The following is a 19,814-nucleotide window of genomic DNA, read 5'->3' as shown; positions in this document are numbered from 1 at the left end:
CTGTACAGTGATGTGGGGGGTGGGGGGGGGGTGACTAGCCAGGGAAGAGGTTGGACCACCTTAGCAGACACAGGCACCAGCCAGGAGGCTAAGGCCCTTTAGCCAAGTCTGCCAACTACTCTCCATGGGGAGAGGAAACATCGAAAGGCAGGCCCGAATGCACCAGGGAGCTTCAGAATGGAGGGTGGTGTGCTGGGATCTTAGGAGCTGTACCCTTCATGAACACCCTTCTGAGAAGAGGAACATACTGATCGCTGCTGGCAAAACAAAGGGAAGGAGCAATGCCCTGTGCACCCTCTATTATCAGGCCATCCCCCTCCCCAGCCCCCCAGGTCAGAGCAGACAGTGAAGGACTATGTGGGGACTGTTGTTTAGAGATTTGGTAGCCAACTTAGGGAGGGGGCTGCTTTCTGCCTTCAAGATTAAGACAGCAGCCTAATTAAAAGAAAAAAAAACTGTAAGCATGTCCCTCCCCTCAGCTTTCAGAACAACCCCCACCTCACCCCTACCAGACCCTCATAGGAAGTGAGCGAGGGAGTGCTGCCAGACACTGCTGAGGAGCTCCAGGAAACACTCCCAAGTGTGTCAACAGCCGTAGAGGCAGTTGGGGCCAAACAAAGGTTGATTCTTCCATTCTTATCTCCACAAAGCCAGACCTTTCCCTTCAGCACTCCTCCATCCCCACCTCCTTCTTGCTTTTCTCCAACCCCTCTAACCATAGGTTCCTCCCCAGGACTCTGAGGTTCAGAGACTTCCTTCCAAGGCGATGGCTGCCTTGAGGGTTGGAGCAAAGGATGATGGGAATCAGTAGGGAAGTCCAGCCGGCCTGCATCTAGTTGCACATCTTGCCTTGAGTGTGATCCCGTGAGGGTTTATTCCAGCTAGCACATCAGGTACAGGGTTCAAACTCCTAGGAAACATGGGAGGAGGAGAAAAGGCAACTGAGTCTTGGAACCACCTGCAGCCTCAGGCCTGCAATGCAAGTCACCGTCAATGTGTATGTAAGCTTTGGGAGGAAGGGGTATGTGTGTGTTGCGGGTGGGGTGGGGCTACTGGTTCCCTCTGAAGGCTGAAGAATTTGCCTGTTTTCTGGAAAAATCCAACTTTCTCTCCCTGGGCCTGAGCATCCTGGTACGGCAATGGCGCCACCTGCTGGCCCTATTGAGCTACTGCTCAGCCTCAGCTCAATAACCTCCACGTTGGGCTTCTCTCCCTGGCTGTCCCACCCTCTAGTCCAATTTCTCTTGTACGCAAACCTCATGTAACTATAGAACATCACTACTGAAGAGGACTTTAAAGATACATTTAATTCAACTGCCTTGTGGTATAAAGACAAACAAAGGCTCAGAGATGGGAGGTGACTTGCCCAATCACCTGGAATTCGGAAGTCTCCAATCAGCAGCTTTTCCTTCGGTCTTAACACCCTACTTTTCTGTCGAGGTCTTCTCCGGGATCCTCCAGTTGGATGTCATGAAATCAGTGTCGTAGTGTGAAGATAGGTTTGGGACCTCACTTCTGGAGCATTTCATCGGCATAAACTATCCTAGGTCTGTCCAGCCAAGCAGGTCCTGGAGGAGCCGCAGGACAAAGGTCCCTGGAGGCCATGAGGCTCGGCTGCCTGGAAGCCCACGGTGAGCCCAGGAGAATTAGCTGTAGGGCATTACATTGTTCACTATGGAGAGCATACCTGGAATTATCTTCAGCCAGATTTTCATCTGAATGGATAAATAAAAATGCCATCTAAGTCCAGATAAATTGATCACTTTCATCCCATCCCCTCTAGGTAAATTAATCCCACACCTCCTTTTTTCACAGAAGCAGTGATAGGTCAGCGATTTTGTGCAACAGGATGCTGCTTCTCTTCCTGAGGCCCCCATCGAAGAGGTTCCAAGCCACCATTCAATCATTCATCAAGCCTTATGATAGGCCAGGCACTGTGCCAAATGTGCCAGAACATCTATTATGTGCCAGCCACTGTTCTTGAGACTGGGGATAGAGCAAACACTTGCAAAGCTTAGAATTCTAGCAGAAGAGTAGGACAGTAAACAATGTCATCTCAGTATGTATACATATGTTTTCAGGTCATATTGAGAGCTGTGAAAAATATACATTATATTGAGAATAATGGTTGGTATTTTACATATGGTGGTTACTTTCAGAAAAATAACAGCAGAGAGCACAGGTTCAGTTGAATGAAGTGGAGAAGCAGGTTGTATGCCAAGCTGGGAGAGATTATCCCACACAGGGGAAAGAACAAGTGCGAAGCCCAGTGATGAAAAGCCACCAAGTGCAGAAAGCCTCATATGACGGGGCAAGATGGCCATAAGGTTGTGTCAGTGAGTGGGGGTGGGGAGAGGCAGGAGGTCAGACTACATGAGGCCTTTCAGTTGTAGATTGGGAAGCCACTGGAGGGTTTTGAGCAGAGAAGTCATATGATCTGCTTCATGTTTTAAAAGGATCATGCTGGCTGCTGAGCACAGAATAGAGGTTGAGGGATAAGAAAATAGAAGGAGACCATAGCAAGCAGAATGATCGTGGCTGGGAGCAGGTAATCATATTGGCAGTGATGAGATCAAGCAGAATTCAAAAAGTGTTTTGAAGGTAGAGCTTACGGGACTTGCCCAGTCCATTTATTTCTTCAAATAATAATCACACTAACAATGTTAGTAGCTAACATTTTTGACTCCTTACTGTATGAAAATTGAGACACTGCGCCAATATTTAAATAGCATACTTCACTTAATATTCACAGAAATCCTGTGAAGTAGACTCTATTATCTCAGAAAAAGAAACCGAAACTCAGAGAATAACAAGGGACTGTGTTAGGTGCTCAGTGGCAGAGGCAAAGATGAATAAGCTGTAAGTTTATTTGAACGCCAAATGTTTAAGTCTTGGGGCGAATAGGACACACATTCAAACAAACAAGAAAGAAAAATACACGGCAGAAAAATAAGAAGTAACACAAGGAAAGACTAAATGAAGTGCTGTATATCTAGACGTGGGCAGGACTCTTTCCAGCTGGGAAGATCTGAGACTGGGTCACGGACGGTTTCTGAGTGGGTCCTCTAAAAATGAATACGATTTTGATGACAGTAATAAGTGAGGACATTTGAGACTAATAGAAGAGTACATACAATATGTAACAATGGGGAAAGATATGGTGCTTTCAAAGGACAATGTGTTTCCTGGTATGACAGCGAAGTAGAATGTGTTAAGGGAAGCTGAGTACCAGGAAGATCTGGGTGTCATCGTTTGCGTAGGGTGTTTAAAGCTAAACCACAGATTTTAATTTTATTCAACAGAAGAGGAGCTACAGAAAAGTTTCTGTTTATTCATTAATGCATTCATTTATTCAAAAAATATTTCTTGAGTGCTTATTATAAGCCAGGTACTGTGCCAGGCACCTGGAATAAGATACAGTCCCTTCTGTCAAGTCTTTACATTGGGTGGATGTGGGAGGGACAGATGCAGAACAATATGCATTGAGTGTAATACATATGCTGTGGTGCAGGAAGCTCTGAGTGGGAGGGGCATGGAAGCCATAGAAGACCATGGAAAGCTTCCCAGAAGTGATGTCTGGGCTGACCCTTTGGTCAAGCAGGAGTTAAAGAGGAGAAAAGGAGAGAGATATGGGTGTTCCAGAGAGAGGAAGAAGTCTTGGTCCAGGAGCAAAGTGAGGGTGATTGTTCCAGAAATGTGAGTGATCCTTTTTAAGGCCCAAGCAAAGCACATCATTCTTTTTTATACCTTCTGTTTCTTTGCTGAGTCTTTCTGTTCTTTTGTTTCAAGTATGCTGCAATTGCGCATGAAAGCGTTTTTATGACGGCTGTCCGTTTTAAAGTTCTTGTCAGACGGTTCCAATATTTTTATCATCTCAATGTTGGCATTTGTTAATGTTTTTTTTTTTTTTCCCCTCAATCAAATTGAGATTTTCCTGGTTCTTGGTATTACCAGGGAATTTTAATTGCACCGGGAAATTTGGGGTTTATGTTGAAAGACTGGATCTTATTTAAATCTTCTGTTTTAGCACACCTCTTTTGACACCACACTGGTGGGTCCAGGTTCCCCATTCAGCTGTTGACACCTGTAGGGCAGAGGGGTGGGATGGAGTGAAGGGGGTATCTCATTATTGCTGGGTCAGGGTAGAAGCTCAGGCTCCCCAGTAGATCTTTGTTGATACCATCCTGCTGCCATGCCATTCCTTGAGTTCAAAAGTCCCTCCCAATTCTGCCTTCTTCTATCAGAGTCTCCTCATGTTTGATTTAGACATAATATCCAGCGTTTTTAGAGGTACTTAACAGGAGGCATGAGAAAAAGCCTGTCCACTCCCTCTTGTCTGGAACTGGAAGTTCAAGTCAAAAATAAGACAGAGGAAAGGAAATCACAAGCTGTGAGACTGGAGAGTTAGGCAGGTTCTGTACCAGCTGTTCTCAAAGCCCTCTTACACTCTGAAAAATTTAGAACTTCAAAGAGCTTCTAACTTTGAAGGTTACATCTATCAATAATTACTGTTTCAAAAATTAAAATCAAAAAAATTTTAGATTATTTATTACTTTATTTAAAATAACAGTAATTACCCCATTACATGATAATGTAAGTAATGCTTTTCTTAATAAAAAATAATAATTTTCCAAAACAAAAATGATTAGGAAAAAGAGTGTCATTGATTTAGCCTTTGGTAAATCTCTCTAATATCTGGCTGAAGAGAAGATGCTGATTCTTTTATCTGCTTCTGAATTCAGTCTGTTGTGATATTATAATGTCTCATAGCCTCTGAAACACTCCTCTGTATACTTGTGAAAGAATGAATGTGAAAAAGGAAAATAGAATTTTAGTATTGTTATGAAAGTGGTTTTGACCTCCGAGACCACTTGGAAATGTTTTAGGGAACCCGGAGGACCCCGGATCACACTTGGAGGACCATTGCTCTGGACTTGTCACTACTTCAGCAGTAACTGGGTACATGTGGCTGCTGAATGCTTGAAATGTGGCTAGTGTAAATGAGAGACAGAACTTCCACTTGCACATAATTTAATAAACTCAAATTTAAAAACTAAAACACTACAAAACTTTTGTTGTTGTTGTTAAAAATGACCTTATAGTTTTGGTAGGAATACATTTCACTTTAACCCTTCAAAATTTAGCGTTTGAATTGAGATATGTGTACATGTTAAATACATGACAGATTTTGAGGACTTAGAAAAAAAGAATGTAAGATATTTCATATTTTTTATATTGAATATGTTTTGCTATGACAGTATTTTTGATATGTCGGGTTAAATAAAATGTATTTTAAAATTAATTTAGGCTGTATTTGTTAAAAATCTTTAAAATGTGGATACTAGAACATTTAGAATGACATATGTGGTTCACATTTTATTTCTCTTGGGCTGTGCTGCTCTAGATGAATTTAGATGATGAAGATTTTGTGTGCCATGGAAAGCTTATTCTTTTCTTGAAGGTACTGTGGAGCCATTGAAAAGTCTGAAGTAGACAGAGGAGTGACATATCAGATTTGCATTTTAGAAGACTTACTTTGGCTTCAGTGTGGAGCATGGACTGAAGGAGGAACCAGATAGGGTTAGGAGGCGATTGCATTTCTGAAGGGTAGGAAGACAGTGGCCTGAAGGAAAGTGGCTAAACTGGAGACCTATGGCTGGGTGCGGTGGCTCCCAGCACTCTGGGAGGCCGAGGCAGGCGGCCCAGGTAATCCCGGCACTCTGGGAGGCCAAGGCAGGCGGCTCACTTGAGGTCAGGGGTTCGAGACCAGCCTGGCCAACATGGCAAAACCCTGTCTCTACTAAAAATACAAAAGTAGCTGGGCATGGTGGCGCATGCCTGTAATCCCATCTACTTGGGAGGCAGAGGCACAAGAAACTGTGTGAGAGAATTCATGCTGTTTTAAGCTTTTGAATTTTGGGATAATTTGCCAGATAACAATCTGGCAACAGAGAATGAACTCAAATAAGCCTCAAAGGAGACTTAGAAGGGAATACGTCAATATATGAGAACCATGAGCCTGGGATCATGAGAATATTTCCTGGAGGACAGCCTGGAATACGTTGGTAAATACAGCTGAATGTCAGAGGACTGGAATTTTCCACAAAGAGGTGATTGATAACCTTGGTGAAAGCAGTCAGGAGAGTGGGGGAGGGCAGAGACCAGATTATCATAGGCCAAAGAGTAAATAATAAGAAAAGTTGTAATTTTTCCATTATCACATTTATTGGCGGGGGGAAGTACCATAAATGTCATAATCCGCATTTAAGGTATGAGAAAGCCAAAGTCACATTGCTAATACATGGCAAAATCCTCCTGATCCTTCCACCAGTGATACATTGAAGAATTCTCTCCACTACCATGGTGGCTCATGCCTGTAATCTCAGCAGCTTGGGAGGCTGAGGCGGGAAGATTGCTTGAGGCCAGGAGTTCAAGACCAGCCTAGGCAACATAGCAAGATCTGTCTCTATGCAAATAAAATAAAATAAAAATAAATTAGCCAGGTGCAATGGCAGATACCTGTAGTCCCAGCTAATCAGGAGGCTGAGGCAGGAGGAACACTTGAACCAGGAAAGAGGTCAAGGCTGCAGTGAGCCATGACACCATGGCACTCCGGCCTCGGGAACACAGTGAGACTCTGTCTTTAAAAAAGAAAATTCTCTTCACCTACATTCATTATTTTTCTGAAAACAGTTCTGATAAATTCAGTTTTTGATACTTCATTCTATTTTCAGTGATATTCTTGAATTCTTTATGATTATGGTGCCCCAGCCGGCTTCCCAGTGGGGAGGAGCCTTCATTTGTTTCTGCCTAACTCACCTCATCCCCCACTGCCTTGGGTAAGGCCTTAGAAAGAGAACTGACAAATTAAAATGAGACATTCTTTCATTCATTCCCTAGCTATTTATGGAGCTTCTTATAAGAGCTTCAGCTACCTGGCCAGCATTCTGAGACATCAATGGACAACCAACTTGTCATGGCAGTTTTACGTGTGAAGTCAGCACTCCACAAGCAAAAGAAAATCTGCCTTAGCTTCCTAGAGGCAGGGGGGCCCTACCCAAGGTCGAATAGAGCACAGTAAAATTCAGCAACTGCAGCATCAACAAATGAAGCAATCAGAGTAATCACTGAGCAGTGATTAATAGCAACATCTCTTCTTGAGTCTCAGACATGAAGCTATAGATAGGTAGCTATTCCTAGCTCTAACTCTATTTTAATGTATTTGGCCTTCAGTCAATCAATTTACCTTCCTCTGACAGACTCCTGTGCAGAAAGGTTTCTTGAGTAAGGTTTGCCCTGGGGGTGCAACCCACTTCAGACCTGCTTGAGCTGCACAGAGTGGCCACATGGTGTCGTAGTCACTCTCTGACTTTGGAGTCAGACAGCCTGCATTTGGAGTTCAGCTCTGATGTTACCTATGTGACTTTGAGCAGATTACTTTTTTAACCTTTTCCATCCTCGGTTTCCTCATCTGAAAAAAAAAGGGGCAAAGGATAATATCTATCTCATAGTATTACCATAAGTATAACAGGAAGAAAAAGTTGTAATGCAAAAAATGGCTGCTGTATTTCTTCATTCTAGGGTGGAACAGGATTTATCACAGAGGCACTTCACTCATTTGTTGAGAAACACTTTGTTTAACATTTTGGTTAAGAAATGCAGCCGAGGATCCAATTATCACCTCCTACTCTGATCTCAGAGTGAGAATACCCCAGAATGGAGACGTTTGCTCAAAAGAGTTAAATTTCCTTTGTGTAATAAAATAACGGTAATCAGATATTTTCAGGGAGAGGTGGAGGGAAGTAGAGATTGGGAGAGGAAGAATTCGGGAAATGGAGAAATGGCTGCAGGCAGGGCTCTGGGAGGCAGAGCAGCCAAGGAAAACATGCTGGGCATGCTAGTGTGATGATTTTCTCCAAGTGATGCTGTAGCGATCCTATGTTGCCCTGACCTTTAGTAAAAGTCTTCCATGCAAAATGACCTTATGTCCTGGGGGTCTTTGGGGAAACAAGAAAAGAAGGGGCCTGAGTGCCATGAATGAGAGTGATGGGATAAGAGGACAACATTGTCAGGAGGCAGGTGAAAGTGCCTGAGTTCAGCTGGAGCAGGAATTCATAAGGAAAAGTGATCACGTAAGGAAGAGTTCATCCCTCAAGAGTTTTTGGGAATCTTGGGCTTAGTGTGGTGGCTCACACTTGTATTCCTAGCACTTTGAGAGGCCAAGGTAGAAGGATTACTTGAAGCTCGGAGTTTGAGATCAGTCTGAACAATAAAGCAAGGCATCATTAAAAAAAAAAAAAAGAACAAGGAAGGAAGGAAAGAAAGAAAAGAAAAGAAAAAAGAAAGGTAAAGAAAAGAAATTAGCTAGGCATGGTGGCTTGTACCTATCACCCAGCAACTCAGGTGGCTGAGGCAGAAGGATCCTTTGGGCCCAGGAGTTTGAGGCTGCAGTGAGCTATGATTGGATTATAGAGCAAGACTCTGTCTCAAAGGAAAAAAAAAAAAAAAGGCTATCATGAGAAAACATGGACTTTCCAGACTTGGGTTGTTAATGAAACGTGATTCAAGAAGGCTGGTAAAAATTAACTTACAGCTGGGCGTGATGGCTCACGCCTGTAATCCCAGCACTTTGGGAGACAGAGGCAGGTGGATCACAAGGTCAGAAGTTTGAGACCAGCCTGGCCAAGATGGTGAAACCCTGTCTCTACTAAAAATGCAAAAATTAGCTGGGCATGGTGGCGGGTGCCTATAATCCCAACTACTTGGGAGGCTGAGGCAGGAGAATCACCTGAACCTGGGAGGCAGAGGTGGCAGTGAGCCGAGATGATGCCACTGCACTCTAGCCTGGGTGACAGAGCAAGACTCCACCTTGAGAAAATAAAAATTAAGTTACATAAATATTAAATGAGAGAATGTACATAAAGCAATTAGCTCAGAGCCCAGTTCTTAATAAGCATTCAACTTAAAGTAGCCCTTATTATTACGACTTAGAATTCAATTTCCTCTTTTCTTCACTCCTTTTACTTCAAGGGCTCACAATCTACTTAAAATTTTTGATATAGTCATTCATTTATTCTACAAACATCAAATTATTTTGATGTGTTAGGTAAGTTAAATAATTTCAGGCAGTAGTAATTGTCATAGCGAATGTTTTTGAGGGCTTAGTACATGCTAGGTACTATGCTAAGTGCCTTACATAGTTTTTTAAATTTAATCCTCAACGGTCCTAGGGAGAAACAATTATATTTTCACTTTACAAATGAGGTCAGGAAATAAGGCACAGTGAGGTCAAGAGACTTACCCAAGATCAGACAGCTAGCCAGTGGGAGAGCCAAGGTTTGAACCCAGGCTGTTAGATTTCAGTGCATGCTTTTAAGCTCCACACTGCATTATTTTTTATTAAATTTTTTTTCTTTTTGTGTCTTCTCATACTTGTTTCCCAACTATATATATATATGAGACGTAGTTTCGCTCTTGTTACCCAGGCTGAGTGCAATGGCGTGATCTCCGCTCACCGCAACCTCCGCCTCCTGGGTTGAGGCAATTCTCCTGCCTCAACATCCTCCTGAGTAGCTGGGATTACAGGTACTCCCCACCATGCCCAGCTAATTTTTTTGTATTTTTAGTAGAGACAGGGTTTCACCATGTTCACCAGGATGGTCTCGATCTCTTGACCTCGTGATCCACCCGCCTCGGCCTCCCAAAGTGCTGGGATTACAAGCTTGAGCCACCGCACCTGGCCTATATTGTTTTTTAATGCAACTGACAATGTGTGTGAGTTATGGCACACAGAGTCAGAGGGATCATGAGGGAAGGGCCATCATGGGCACATATTCCCAGAAGAATGAGTGGGATTTTCTTGCCTACTTTTCCCTGGAAGCTCATATTCCCTTTCCAGCTCTAAGCTCTCAAGATGGAGTGGCAGTCGAATCCTAACACTTATATCTGTCCAGAACTGTTCACCAGCTGGCTTGAGTTCTCCCATTCTGCCTGTGCCTACCCTTAGCAAGGGGAAGAACAAGATGGAAGAGAAGGGAAAGGTCTGATTGAACCAGCCAATAGATAATTAGAAGCTGACTATTTTGCAATAATGCAGCACAACAGCAATAAATAAATCAATCACTTGGGGGGTGGGGAATGACTTTCCTGTAATCAGCTATTAAAGGCTTGTACCACTAATTAGTCTATTAATTAGAACTGTTCTCTTCCTTCCACATGTTATCAGCCTGCCAAGGCAGAGAAAACTCATCCCTGGGGGCAGGAGATAAGAGAAGGAAGACACACCGAAGTGGCAGATTCAAACAGCTGGGCTTGTGTGTGTTTTAAAAGCACAGTTCTAAGTGCCCGGGGCATATCCACCTGCTAGTAGGAAAAGAACGTTTATCAAAAACCAAAGGGCTGTTGTCTTTGTTGAGCAGAAAGGGGAAAAAAAGATTTAATCTTTAAAGAGAAAAACCACTCTAACCACACTCGGGGATCTGTGAAGGGCAGTTCCACTGGGTGTTCCCTAGAGCACAGGACACAGTGAGAAACAAACATGCTTAGTGCCAAGGCAGCATAATCAGAAGACCCGGGGGCGGAGGGTCTCTGCTCCTACTATGTGCCTGGCACCACCTCCGTTCTTTATGTTTATAATATCTTGTCTGATGATTTCATCTATATTCTCAGATGCCCTTGAGTTATTTCTGGGAGTTCCCAAAAAGGGACTTCATATGAGCCCTCACAGCTGTGGTCACTGAAAGATGGTGCTCAGCTCTGCCTCTCCTGTTGTGGCTCTCAGTGGTTTGTGCTCCCTGCCCACCAAGAGCTTGGGAAAGCCTCTCATCACCATGTCTGACCTTGTTTTGCAAGCGCAAAGTGCCTGGGCCCAGAAACTTACAAGTCATCCTTGAAGGGTTCCAACAAGCTCTGAGCCCCACAGCCGTCTCCATATCCCTGACAAATACACACGGAGAAATACCGCAACCTTCATACTCCTTTACTTACTTTTCCAGCTCCTCCAATCTGCTCTGTCCTCTAGTTACTAAGCAGACATTCCCCTGCACTCACATGAAAAATAGCAGACGTGGGGTGCGGTGTTGGGGCAGGTGTCTCCACGAGCAGCAGCTGTTACGTTATCTTGCTTTATCCTCACCAATAGCCATGTGATGGGCTATCAATTCCATTTTGAAGATTGGGGAAACTGTGGCTCAGAGAGGTTAAGTAACTTGGCCAGGCTTCCCTGGGCTGTGACAAAGCACTTGGTAAGAGCTCAGTAAACATTTGCTGATGGACAGAAGTGAAAATATGGAGGAAATGGAAGCTCTCCAGCTTCTGAGAAGCTCAGAGCCCATAGGGGTCCAACTACATAGCAAAGCGGGCTGTCAGTCGAGGTGGCCCCATTAGAGTAAAAGAAGGGGCATAGGTCGGGAGTATAGGGTCAGATCCAAGGTCAGTTTTTCCCCACTCCATTCTTTCCTATCCTAATAACTGTTGTATATAGTCTGTTTTCTACCAGCAACTCATCCTGAACCCCTGTGCCCCAACAAGCACACCCACACACACATAAAAACCCTTCAGAAGTGGTCAGGGTGACATTTGTGAGCTGCATGATCCTCAGGATATCCACATGTATGTGTCCCGACATTGATACCTAATTTGGGGATGGAGAGAGGAGCAGTGGTGATGTGGTAGAGAGTCTGGGATTGGAACCCAGTGTCAGGCCTCTGTTCCTTGGTCACCTGCGGGGTGACCTTAGGCAAATTGCTTTACCATGTCTGCCTTCAGTTTCCTTATATGCAAAGTAGGAAATGTCAGCTGTCTATTCAAAATGTGATTGTGAGGATTGAGTGAAGTAATACAATACTTCATACACACGTAGAGAGAGAGAGAACTTTAAAATTACAAAATACTTTTTTACACATATATCTCTGGCCACCTTCAGAGCAGCCCTAATTATTATTATTTTCATTTTTCAGATAAGGAAACAAAAAACTCAGAAAGACTGAAATTCACTTGAAAACAGTGAATAGCGCTATTATTAAAAAGCAGTAGGCCTGTCCCACCCAACTGACTTTCAGATTATGAAGCACCGCTGCATTTACCCCAGAGTCTCTCATCTGGGGTATGTGTCGTGTTCAAAGCTTTAATTCATTTAATAAATATTTATGTGTTCCCATTTGGCACCAGGTATTGTGCTAGGCATTAATGATAATATCGCGGAGGTACTAGTGTGTCAAGGAAAGCAGACATCATATAAGAACAATTACACTTTGGGAGGCCAAGGCGGGTGGATCAGGAGGTCAAGAGATCAAGACCATCCTGGTCAACATGGTGAAGCCCCGTCTCTACTAAAAAAATACAAAAAAATTAGCTGGGCATGGTGGCGCGTGCCTGTAATCCCAGCTACTCAGGAGGCTGAGGCAGGAGAATTGCCTGAACCCAGGAGGTGGAGGTTGCGGTGAGCCAAGATCGCGCCATTGCACTCCAGCCTGGGTAACAAGAGAGAAACTCCGTCCCAAAAAAAAAAAGAACAGTAACAATATTGTGTTTTTCATATTATAGCAGAGGAAGGGCCAGGTGGTGCAGGAGGTGACAGTCGGGAAACCCGAGAAATAGGTAGAACAGTCTCAAAAAGTCGGGGAGGGCCAGGCGTAGCAACTCACGCTTACAATCCCAGCTCTATGGGAGTCTGAGGCAGGCAGATCGCTTGAGCTTAGGAGTTGGAGACTAGCCCAGGCAACATGGCAAAACCCTGTCTCTACAAGAAATACAAAAATATTTGCTGGGCATGGTGGCGCATGCCTGTAGTCCCAGCTACTCAGGGGGCTGAGGTTGGAGAATCACTTGAGCTGGTGAGGTTGAGGCTGAAGTGAGCTGGTATCACACCCCTGCACCCCAGTAACATTGAGAAAGTGAGACTCTGTCTCAAAAAAAAATGGGGGAGAATTTTTATCAAGGCGGAGAGAGACATGATGTTTAGTATGAGTGAAGCATACAGGTAAGAGTGGAGGCTATGCCAAGAGAAGAAGCTGGAGAGTCAGTTTGGCCCAGAACTAGGAGGCTTTGTGAGCCAGGCAAAAGAGTTTGGACCTCATTTTTAGTCCAGAATGAAACTACACAAGAGTTTTACACAGGGAAGGGATTAATACGTTTTGGAGATCCTTCTAAATAGGGGATTGTCTTAGTCCAAACTGCTATAGCAGAGTGGTTTAATAACATTTATTTCTCACCATTGTGGAGGCAAGGAAGTCTAAGGTATCAGCAGATCTGTGTCTAGAGAAGGTCTGCTTCCTGGTTTGCAGTTGGCTGACTTCTCACTGTATCCTCCCATGGTGGAAAGCAGAGAGAAAGAGAGGGAGAGAGAGTGAGCACACAAGCTTCAGGGAGCTGCAGACATTCAGTCCACAGCAGATGTGGAGACTGGATCTGGGCCTAGTGAGGCTGGAGGCAGGTAGGCAAGTTAGGATAGAGACAAATGCAGAAATCCCAGCAAGAAATAATGGTGGAATGAGCTAGGAATAGAGAGAGGGCCAATCTTTGAGATTTAGGATTTAGGAGGTAGCATCAAGATGTGGTGATTGATTGGCGTATGTGCAAGGAAGGAGGGAAGTGAGAGGGAAAAGTCCAGAATGACATCTGCGCTGCTTGTGTACCTGGCAGGTGGGGACACCCCTCGCTGGACTAGGAGACACTGGTGGTAGAATATCTGCTATTTGGTATGGGTGTCCTGCAAGAACTTGTCTTGCAACTGCATCCTGGAATCCCTAAATTATGGCTGCTTTGCCTAGAGGAGGAGGAATAAACGAAAAGAGCCTGTTAACTTGAGGATTCTGTTTTCCAGATGCCTAGCGGTGCACGTGGTGGAGCATCAGGAAACGAGGAGAGGTATGGGTAGAGCAAAGGCATTCATCTCCCTGGGCCTCTCTGGACCTCCTACTCTCTCCATCAAACCTCTCTTTGATTATTTAAGAACCATTTGTCAAGGGCATATCATGTAAGGCCCTTAGAAGTAGCAGAGGGAGAACTTGATCTTAAAAGAGTTTGCAATCTAGGAGATAGGAAAACCAACCACAGAAATAACTACAGGTGTATGTATAACATGTTAACAGCCATAAAAGACATATTCTCAGAAAACTGAGGTCATAAGTGGCATTGCTGATTAGGAAAGTCAGAGAGGAAGAAATTTTAGAGTTGGCCTAACGGAAAGGTGGAATTTCTACAGGCAGAAATAGGAGATTTGGGGTCCAGTGGAGATATTCCTGAAGGAGGAAAAAGCATGAAAAAAGATGGCAGCGTACAGGTAATCACCTGCTCTCGCTTTCTGTTTAGGATATCTGCAGAGAGTGAGATATTAAGCTGGGATCCACGGAGCTTTGAGGAGTTTCAGAATTCCTTGAAATACTGTTCAAAATTATATTTCCATATGCATGCCCAGTTTTTTGGAGAGAGGGTCCATAGCTCTCACGCAATTCTCAGAAGGGTGTAGATACAAAAAAAGGTTAAAGACAGTACTTGAAATTTCTGAAATAGAATTTACAGGTAGGCTGGGACATCTGTGCATGTGTGTTCTAACAAGCTCAGGAAGTGACTCAGGGCACACCTTGAATCTCTAGACGGACCATGGAGGCCTTGAGATGTTAGCCTCGAGAGTTTCCCACCCTTTTCCCACCCCTCGATTCTCCACCCCCATTTTACATTATAGTCACCAGTCTCCCCACAGTCTCCATTGCCCTGGGAGAAATATGGTTTGGCAAGGTCAGAGGAACAGGGGGGAAATCAGAATTGCAGAGACTCTGGAGTCTCCTTCAGAGACAGGGTGGGTGGGAGCTGCTTTGCCCCAACGTTGGCGAAGGCCGCAGGGCCTGTCTGGTCCCCCGCCCAGCCGCAAACCTATGGTCAAATTCTGGGAATTTCCGAAATCAGTCGGCCGGCCCGGCTGCGGCAGATTTTCCCGGACGCGAGCGTGCGGTGCCCGACGAGGCCGCTGGGTGGCGCCGCGCGGGACGCCGAGCGTGGGAAGCGCGGGCGCGCGGGCAGGCTGAGCTCACACGCCCGGGAAGCGGCCGCCGCGGAGCCGGCGTCCGCAGCGGCTGCGCATCTCGGGCCTGCAGCGGGGCGCTTGGGGGTGGCAGCGAGAAGGTTTGCGCAGTACCCCCGGAGGGAGGAAGGCCGCCGTGGTAAGAGCTGGGACCCAGGCAGGTGCGAGTGGGCACCTTGGGCCGGGCCTGCAGGGCGGTCCCCGAGCGTCCCGGGGTAGGGTGGGCTCCCTGGGGACGATGCCGGGGGGGTGGGGGCCGGCCGCGTTCCGGTCGCGCCCCACCCCGGCTGCAGCGTGGCCTCCGGGCGCTGCTGGCCTCGCCGCGGGGGTGGGAGCGGTCGCGGCCTGGAGCAGCTCCTGGCGGGGCCCGGGGCTCTGGGGCCAGGGCCAGCTGGGCGCAGGGGTGAGTGAGCAGCCCCCAGCCCCTCAAGTGAGCCCCTGCCCCCTCCCCACCTTGCATTTTTCCTCTCCGCAGTGGGCGTGGTGCCCCTTTGCTGCAGAGGGGGCGCCAGGAGTTGAGGAAGGCTGCGGGGGAGAGCGCAGAGACAGGTGGTTGAGGGGGCGAGGGCTGGTGCGCCAAGGCTCGTGGTATTAATGTGTATTTCTTTTTGCCCCCTTCTTCAGGGGGTGCGGAGGTCAGTGTGGAGGAGGAGGGAAGGCCAGAGGCATAGCTCGGGAGAGGGCAGGTGCTGCCGGAGATCACTTGGCTCTGTTCAGCTCCCCCCACCCCTACCAAATTAATAAAGTGGGTGTGGTGATGACGGTGGAGGAGTCTGTTGAAGACCTGGGCCAAACTGCCCAGAACTGCCCCAGGGCGGCCGCCTAGTCCCTCTGTATATCCGGGAGCGGCAGACTCTGAGCATGCTGCAGAGGGAGGGAGGGGAAATACCCCAGACGGAAGGAGGTACAGCCACTGAGGCAGCTCCAGAAATAGGGGCTGCGGGGCAGTCTCCAGTTTCACAGCCCAAGTTCATAGATGGTGAATTGGCCAGGAATGGTGGGAGATGGGGGCTGCAGGGAAATAGGGTAATTTCCTTAGGACCCCTTCCTTCCAGCTTTTCTACCATAGACCAAAATTTGGGATCTGGCATTTGTCAAATGTGCTTAATTTTTTTTTCTTTCCCTTTCGGTTTGTTTTGTTTTGTTTTGTTTTTTTTTTTCTTTAGAGGAACAGCAAGTGACAGAGCAGAGGAACGGCTGGCCCAGCCAATCCTGGAGCTGCGGCTGCAGCACTTGTTCCCCAAACAAGTGCTCCTTCATTCTGGTAGGAGGACAGAGAGGAGGGGGCTACTGGCCCACACCCCTCCCCTGCCCAGGACCCCTAGGCTGCTTCCCTGCGGGAAGGGCAGCTAGGCTGCCTCAGGCTGGATGGGCAGAGGCTACTGTGAGCCAGGGTGGTGATGGTTTTTCGGCCCCTCCCTGCTGCCCAGTGTGGGAAGAAAAGCACAGAGCCAGGCAAGTTTCTCTCTGTGTCCTCTGGGCTGAAAGGAGCAGGTATAGACAGGGCCGAGGCAGCCAGGGCCTGGTGCTGCTTTGGCATGGGTGTCAGGAGGGCTGAACCTTCAGCCCATTGGGTTTGGTTCCACCCCTGGCCTGTCCCTGGCATTCAGCAACTGCTCCTGTGTGCTTATTGGTGCCACCATGTTATATAACGCTTATATAATCTTCCAGGGCGAGCACTGTGTCTCCGCTCTCAGGTCACGCAGACACGGTGTCCGTGTGGGAGGCAGGATCTGTGGAAGCCTGTGGGTGAACCTACTCCCCCCCACCCCCAACCTGGCTCCTTCTCCTGATCTCAAGCATAGGAGGGGGGCTGGCAGAGCCAGGTGCCTCTCCATACCAGCTGTGTGGGGTAAGAAAGCGGTTGGCTGGGCAGTTTTCTTCACCTTCCTGTCCCACTAGTCCCAGTTGCCCTGTCTGGTGGAGCAGATGCCATCCTTGTGCTTTGAGACCAGCTCTTTGTTTTTGGGGACCCCTGGCATAGCAGGTGGCATGGCGAGATGACCCCCAGAATGTTGCAGTGGAAGCACACATGGTACTTAGGGTTGGATACAGAGAGAGAGAAATTAGTTCTGCCTTTGAGGTTTTGAGCAAGGGTAACTAGAAGGATGGTGGTAGCATTATAAGAGATTTGGAGCAGGCCTAGAGGGTAGGGGATGGTCAAGGAAGGGTGTACAGGGAAGTAGATCAGACAGCAAAGATAAACATGGTGTTCTTTTACTGTACTCTCCACTGGGCTGTCCCTGGTTACCAGGGCAACAGAAGCAGTGATGAAAATCATGCCTTTCGTTCAGTGGAAAAATCTGGCTCCTCCTCCTGGCTCTTCCTTCTCTACATCGCCTGTGACCCATTGGGAGGGTGATGCCTCCAAGGATCAGAGAGAGACCCTACCATATTTTCATCATGCTCCCCTTTCTCCAGTCTTTTCTATCATCTCCCCTGTTCCTGCATCCCCTGCCTCCCCTCAGGGCTCAGCAGTTGGCAGTTGCGTAGGAGTTGGAGTAGATGCAGGGGGAAGGGCATGGACGTCATCACAGGGCAGGGTGAGCAGAGTGTGGGCAGAGATGTGGATGCAGGAATACCTGGCACATGAGGAGGGTCCAGCATTGATGAGCTAGATGGAGCCAAGAGCCTGTTTTTGGGCCGGTAGGAGCTGAGGTGGGCACAGTGAGATGATGGAGGGCCTGCAGAGTTCAGCAGTCTCGGTTCGAGGGAGTAGGGAACTAGGAAGGACCTGAGGTTTCTTGTGTAGTCGTCTTACAATGAAAACTACCAAACCATACCCCTTTTTGAAATGAAGGTTTTTGTTTAAGTTTTATCTTTCATCTGTGATGAAAACTATGATTAATTCATTCAGCATTTATTGTGTGTCCACCATATTAGGTGGGGTTCTGGGAACCGGGGAGCCAGAGGTGAGTGGTGGTGGACCTTGACCTTGAAGAGTGGTGAATAGAAGAAAAATGAGTTTATGGGGAAGATCTGGCATCGTTGCAAGCCTGGAATATGGGGTCCCCAGCAGGGGACTAGCACCATACCAGACTGGAGGTGGTAGGGTAGGGTAGAGCCTGTGAAAATGAGGAGGAAGAGATCATCTGGAGTGCTGCTTTGGCTTGAGGGCAAGATGCGGGGAAGAGAAAGCGCTGAAATTTTGAACTTTCGTGATTTATAGAAATAGAAACATTAGAGTTCAGACTTGTTTGGGGGAGTTGTGTTTGATTTTCTTTCAGACGTGTTGACTTCCAGAAGATGGCAGGGTATCCAAATAAAAATATTTATGGTCAGACAAGTAAAGTATGCAGTGGAAGTCAGTTCTGGGAAAAGATTTGAAGGATATTGGATTATAAAGCTTGAAGGTGGGTAGAGATAGATCCTAGGATCTGGGGCATTACCTAGAATTGAGTGAGGTTGTATGCCTTGTACTGTCTTATTATCCTAGGGCTTGCCCAGACCCTGGACATTTCTGCCAATAAACACCCACATCTACTTTTTGAAGTTAAGATATCCCTTTTTGAAACCGTATCCCTTTTTGAAGTTAAGATTTTTGCTTAAGTTTTCCTCTTCCTGGTAACTATGTCCAGGTATACCTGCAAACACACACACACACACACACACACGTATGCACTTATTTCCCCAAGCTCTTGTACCATTTGCTTATAGCTTGGGGATGCACTGTAGAAATGTGCCACAAGTCTTTGGCCTCTACCAACATGCTGTTTATCACCTTGGAGGAGTAAGAGCACTAGACAGAGAGTCAGGCGACTTTTGCTAGCTACATGATCTTGGACACATCACCTCCTTTTCTAGGCCTAAGTGTCTGTTCTAAGGGATCTAGCTTCTAGCTCTGAAGCCCTCTGATTTGATGTCTGGAAAGCTTTATCCATCTTTGTCCGGGTTTCTGATGCAGACCAGTCTTTGTGAACAAATAGCCTAGATCTCTTAGTGACTTGTGTGAGGCACTGGTAGGGATAGAGGCCTCATCCTCAGAGTGGGTCCCTGTCTTCAGTGTGGATGGGAGCTCTCCAGGTGGATGGTGACCTCTGTTCTTCTTTGGAGCATGGAAATACTGGAAGAGCAGGTTTTCCCAGTGACCAAGGGTTGCGAACTGTGGCCATTGGGCTGGATTCCTGTTTTTGTAAATAAAGTTTCACGGAAACAGAGATATGCCCATTGTTTGTGTATTGTGTGAGGCTGGTTTCATGCTATAATGGCATAGCTGAGTAATTGCAAGGGAGGCCATATGCCCTGTAAGCCTAAAATATTTACTATCCTGCCCTTTAGTGCTAAAGATAAAAGCTTGCCCCTCTGCTGTAGACTACCAGAAAAGTGCTTGGCCTTTTACTGGGGATGCTTATGATGGCTATTTCAGGTTTCTAGGGTTCTTAAAGATTCTGCATTGGGCCTGCCTTTGTGATCCCATGAGAGGATAATCTGGTAGTTGAAATAGTAGATTATTAGAGTCAGCTCAAAAATAGTCATTCTGTATCTAGGAAAGTGCTTTCATTTTCAGCCTTTTCCCTGGAACCTGAAGGCCTGAGCACCTCAGCAGGGCTGGCTTGTGGCCTTGGTTTGACAAGCTACTGTTCCTTTCATTCTGATTTCCCAGGGCAGTGCAGAGGACACTGGACTGATCCAAGCCCAGTGTTGGGTGAGGAGAAGATAGGCTCATTGGTTCCGCCTGTCCTGTAGGATCCTTTCCCTGATATCCTGATATCTCTGTTGTTTCTGACCTCACTGGCACCTTTAGTGCCAAGGCCCTGATCTCCAGTGGCATCTCGCCACTGCAGAGAGAGCCTGC

At 46.6% G+C, this 19,814-nt stretch overlaps 1 protein-coding gene across 1 annotated transcript in view; it reads left to right on the top strand.

Moving 5' to 3' along the window:
- The first annotated feature begins 124 nt into the window (after positions 1 to 124).
- Positions 125 to 19,814, top strand: part of LOC100895764 (uncharacterized) — an 82,261-nt gene continuing 62,571 nt past the window's right edge. The window contains exons 1-5 of the mRNA XM_078356420.1: positions 125 to 332; positions 1,548 to 1,631; positions 14,311 to 14,324; positions 14,864 to 15,158; positions 16,186 to 16,283. Coding sequence (XP_078212546.1) covers positions 125 to 332; positions 1,548 to 1,631; positions 14,311 to 14,324; positions 14,864 to 15,158; positions 16,186 to 16,283 — 699 coding nt within the window. The remainder of the gene's footprint in view (positions 333 to 1,547; positions 1,632 to 14,310; positions 14,325 to 14,863; positions 15,159 to 16,185; positions 16,284 to 19,814) is intronic.

This window comes from Callithrix jacchus, chromosome 19 (assembly GCF_049354715.1).
Source record: "Callithrix jacchus isolate 240 chromosome 19, calJac240_pri, whole genome shotgun sequence".
Lineage (NCBI taxonomy): Eukaryota > Metazoa > Chordata > Mammalia > Primates > Cebidae > Callithrix > Callithrix jacchus.
The sequence above is the reverse complement of the archived record's forward strand: the minus strand, read 5'-3'. Positions and strand labels throughout refer to the sequence as shown.